The 4,907-nt window shown below is 35.1% G+C and overlaps 1 protein-coding gene across 2 annotated transcripts in view; it reads left to right on the top strand.

Annotated features, from left to right (window-relative positions):
- Positions 1-4,907, top strand: part of QSER1 (glutamine and serine rich 1) — a 44,781-nt gene that overhangs the window by 37,940 nt on the left and 1,934 nt on the right. For both annotated transcript variants that reach the window (XM_006771468.2, XM_015568998.1), the window contains 2 exons: positions 2,750-2,902; positions 4,155-4,250. In XM_006771468.2, coding sequence (XP_006771531.1) covers positions 2,750-2,902; positions 4,155-4,250 — 249 coding nt within the window. The remainder of the gene's footprint in view (positions 1-2,749; positions 2,903-4,154; positions 4,251-4,907) is intronic.

Here is a 4,907-nt window from a genome sequence, read left to right as displayed (position 1 = left end):
TGTCCAAAGTTGGTAAGAAGCTCATTACTAAGAATTTGGTCTACTGACTCCTAGTCAAGTATTTTCCACTTAACTGTTCTTCAAATGAAATATCCTTTGGGAAATACCATGTTTCTAGAGACAAGAGAATATTCTTAGATGTGTGTTTTCTAAAGATTTATTAAATCTTAATAGTGACCAGTTTTGGCTAACCATGTTTTAAATATCAAACCAGTTATCTAATAACTTGCATTAAAATGAAGCTACCACTTGAAATTTAATAGATTCAGTAGATATTTAACACTTATGTAATAGTTTATGATAAGCAAGTGAAAAATTAGTTTTGATATTCTTATTTTCACAGAAAAAAACAAAATTTTAAAAATTAGTTAATTTTGATAATTTTCATTTATAGCCATTTCTAAGCTACATACACAAACAGTACTAAAATTTAGAATGATTTGATATAAAATATTACAAACAGTAGATTATAAAATATTTTCTATTCTTTAGAAATAACCCCACTTCCCATGATGATCCTGGTAATTTTAGGAATCCTAAAGCTTTTTGAAGTTAATGATCTGTTTCCTCTGAATCCTATTTACTTCTAGTCATCTTTAGCATCTTGTGCTTATTAGAAAGAGCACTTAAGTTTTCTCCTTTCGTCTGCACACTGACCTAGTGTTCATTGTTCCCAAATGTAAAATCCATTTATTTATTTTTTTTTGGTCTTTAAATTCCATTTGTTATAAAGAGTAATTCAAGCCTGGGCATGTTTTATAAGGAAAACACCAGAGTATATACTAGCACAAATAATCTAAGAAAATGAAGCTAGAAATTAGTGATAGCTCACTCTGGTAGGAAATAGTAAAAATTCTATTGTGTCTATTAAATGAAACTTAGTTCCCTCCTACACTTATATATAAAAACATTAGGGTCTCTGTTTAAAAATGCGTTGTTGGGAATACCAGGTGTTTGGGAACTCACACGGGGTTTGAAAAGAGTGGCCTTGAAGGTTGTGACTGTTTATAAAACAGTTCAGTTTATCAAATGAGAAGTACAATTATATAAAAGCCTAAGCGACCGTTAAGGCGGAACTGAACGACCAGTAGCTATGACTCACTCGGACCACCAGGGTGCAGACACTCAACACAGGAGTTGCTCCCTGATGGTCAGTGCACTCCCGCAGCTGGCCAACCTCCCGCAGTACCTCCCCCTGGCCAGCTGGCTCTGATCACCCATGCACGAATTTGTGCACTGGGCCTCTAGTTTGTATAATAAATGTAATGGGGGGAAATAAAGATAATGTGGACTCTTGAACCCTTTTAGTATCAAAATATTAAATGATGCTAGTAGCTCAATTTTTAAAAACTATTCAAACTAGTTAAATTTAGCTACAAATATTCAATTATTTCTTTAAAATATATTTTTATTGATTTCAGAGAGGAAGGGAGAGGGAGAGAGAACTAGAAACATCAATGATGAGAAAGAATCATTGATCAGTTACCTCCTGCACACCCCACACTGGGGATCAAACCCGCACCCCGGGCATTTGCCATAACTGGGAATCGAACTGTGGCCTCCTGATTCATAAATTGATGCTCAACCATTGAGCCCACTGTGGCCAGGCTTCAATTATTGTTTGTAACTTTTCATGTCAGGATGATTTGCCAAGTAGGTAAGGGCATAAATACGCCAGTGACTTTTAAAGAATGGACTAGAATTGGTTCTGCCATATGGCCACTAAATTATCAGTGATAACTATTGTATCATTGTGGTCACAAAACTCATCAAACTCTGTTTTACACTTTTATTTCACAACTGCGTTTCCTATAGTCAAAAGAAGCAAGAGAAGTGGTGAAGCCAAAGGAACATTACAACACTTGTTTCTTGCCCTGATCCAGGACTTGACCAAGTTTTAGAGTGTTAACAGTGGTTCAATTGGTAGAACTTTGAAGAAACTTCAGTAGATTTACAATGGTCTGACTTAATTTTTTTACTTTAAGATGGTGTAAAAGATATATGAATTCAGTAGAAGCTATACTTCGAGTTTTGAATTTTGACCTTTTGGGCTACAATATGTGGTATGATACTCTCTTATAATGCTGGGCAGCAGCAGGGACCCACAAATCCCACTTAGCCTTGTGATCACAAGGTTAAACAACAATGCTCTGTAGTGTAGTGGTAAATGCATTTTCAACTTACAGTATTTTCAACTTAGCATGGGTTTATCAGAATATAACCCCATCATAAATTAAAAGCATTTGTATATGTCCCTCTTTCCCCTATATTGAAACCAGAAAGGCATTATTGCAAAGAACTTTCTGCCTCATTCAGGAGTTCCCACAGTGTCATGTGGGGTTGCTTACAGCATGTCATAAGGTTGACCCAGATTCAAGGGATGGGGAAATAGAATCTACATGTTTTTATTTGAGGTATAATTGTATATAACATATTAGTTTCAGGTGAATAGCAAGGATTCAATATTTGTCTATACTGCAAAATGATCACCATAAATATAGTTAAGATTCACATCTTGATGGGGGGAGCTGCAAAGAATTTGGCCATGTTTAACACTCCCGTGTATGTGTGTATTTGAATATCATATATGCCACACCCAATCAGTGTTCCATATATATATATATATATATTTGTGTGTATATGTACATGTATGTGAACGTTTATATATTTTTTAAAGTAAATTTGAGTAGCTATGAGGAGTGTAAATTAGTTTTATTCTGATGTCAATTATTTTTGCTTTATTTTAAAGAATGCTTTGGAAAGTTTTCCTGAACTAACAATAATTACTCGAGACTCTAAAGCAAAAAGTGGGGGATCTGCTGTTTCTAAAATCAAAATGAATGGCAAAGCTTATAATAAGAAAACTCTAAGGACTTCTAAAACAACCATTAAATCTGCACAAGTAAGTATATATTGATTGATGTTATTATACCTCTTCCAGTTGTTAATATAATTCTAATTAAAACATTGAGGCAGGCAAATATTCTACTATTCTATATTGTTGTTAAATTTGAATTATTTTCAGGTAGGAATGAGCCGCTCTGGCCTAAAAAGCAGGGATTCCGTCTTATTCTTTGTTTCTCTCCATTACCTAGCACAGTATCTGGTATATAGTAAGTGCTCAAAAAATTTTTAAATAGCCTAGTAAGCAAGGACATATACCATGCTTGTATGTATATTTTATAGTTTTTTTTTGTCATTGGATACAAATGCATACAGATAAATGAGTGTGCACACATTCAATAAGATTCAGTGTTGCCGAAACCGGTTTGGCTCGGTGGATAGAGCGTCGGCCTGCGGACTGAAAGGTCCCGGGTTCGATTCCGATCAAGGGCATGTACCTGGGTTGTGGACACCTCCCCAGTAGGAGATGTGCAGGAGGCGGCTGATCGATGTTTCTCTCTCATCGATGTTTCTAACTCTCTATCTCTCTCCCTTCCTCTCTGTGAAAAATCAATAAAATATATTTTTTAAAAAAAAGATTTAGTGTTGACCACATATCTGCAAAATTGTTAAAATTGAAATTGATTCATTTTCAAGCATAGTCTAAATTAATGCCTATTCAGAAAAAGAAGTGATAGATTCATTCATTCTTTCAATAAAGTTTTTGGGGTTTTTTTTAGTGCTTGTAGTATGCCAAATACAGTTCTAAGTACTAAGAATACAACAGTGAAAAAGGGTCAAAATTTCCTACCCTCATTTAATTTATATTGGGGATGGAGTATGTAATAAACAGATACCCATGTTTTAGTTAGGCTAAAAAAGAAGTTATAGAAATATATGTTATACATGGAGGAAAACATATAACATTTTGTTAATCTTGTTTATCTCTGAACCAAGAAATTATAGGATTCTTTTACTTTATAAATCATCTTATATCTTCACTGTTTAAACTTTTCTATAATGGTTAAATATTTTGAAGTAATGTATATTTATGTTCAGGAAAAAAAGTGAAGGTTTAAAAATACAATTTAAATTCTTATTTTGAATAAGCCTCTTATTAATAGCAGCTTATTAATACGAGCTAATATCTAGCCATACAAATCACTTTTAATATTTCCTTTGAAACTTTTAGCCTACCATTTTTATAAAAGTGTTCTTAGCTCAGCTGCTCCATGAAATAAATATATCTCTAAACTGTTTTCTTGTTACAGGAGTTTGCTGTTGATCCAGAGAAAATACAGCTATATTCTTTGTATCATTCACTCCATCATTATAAATATCATGTTTATCTGATATGTAAAGACGAGGTAATTATTTTTTCATTTATTTCAAAACAAAATGTATGTTTTTCCATGCTTTAAGGAGACTGTAGCTATAGTATTTTTAATGTGTCAAAGAGAATTGCTTAAAAATATATGTCTCTATATTCTCCTATAAGTAATGACTAGAAGGTTGCTCCTAGCCTCTCTGTTGTGTTGTGCTCAGATTAATCTGAGGCTCACCGCCTCTCAAAGGAGCTATAAGTGGTAATGTTTTAGGTTGTGGGTGCTTGGTTTACATTGCCATAATAAATGGTACTTTATTATATTTTCTTCTCAATGTATAATGATCCTGTTTTAATATACTCAGTCACATATATCTCACTGTTTTCCTTATCACTAGAATGGCCCTATCCTTTTCAATTATAGAGAAACTAGAGGCCAGGTGCACAAAAATTTGTGCACTCGGGGGGAAGAAAGGGGTCCCTCAGCCCGGCCTGTGCCCTCTTGCAGTCTGGGACCCCTCGGGAGATAACGCCCTGCTGGCTTAGGCCTGCTCCCGGGTGGCAGAGGGCAGGCCCAATCCCTAGGTGCAGCCCCTGGTTGGGCTCAGAGCAGGGCTGATTGGGGAGTTGGGGCGCCGCCCCCTGTCATGCACAGAGCAGGGCAGATCAGGAGGTTACAATGCCACCCTCAGTCACGATC

This window comes from Myotis davidii, unplaced genomic scaffold (genome assembly GCF_000327345.1).
Source record: "Myotis davidii unplaced genomic scaffold, ASM32734v1 scaffold425, whole genome shotgun sequence".
NCBI lineage: Eukaryota > Metazoa > Chordata > Mammalia > Chiroptera > Vespertilionidae > Myotis > Myotis davidii.
This window is presented reverse-complemented; position numbering and strand designations above follow the sequence as displayed.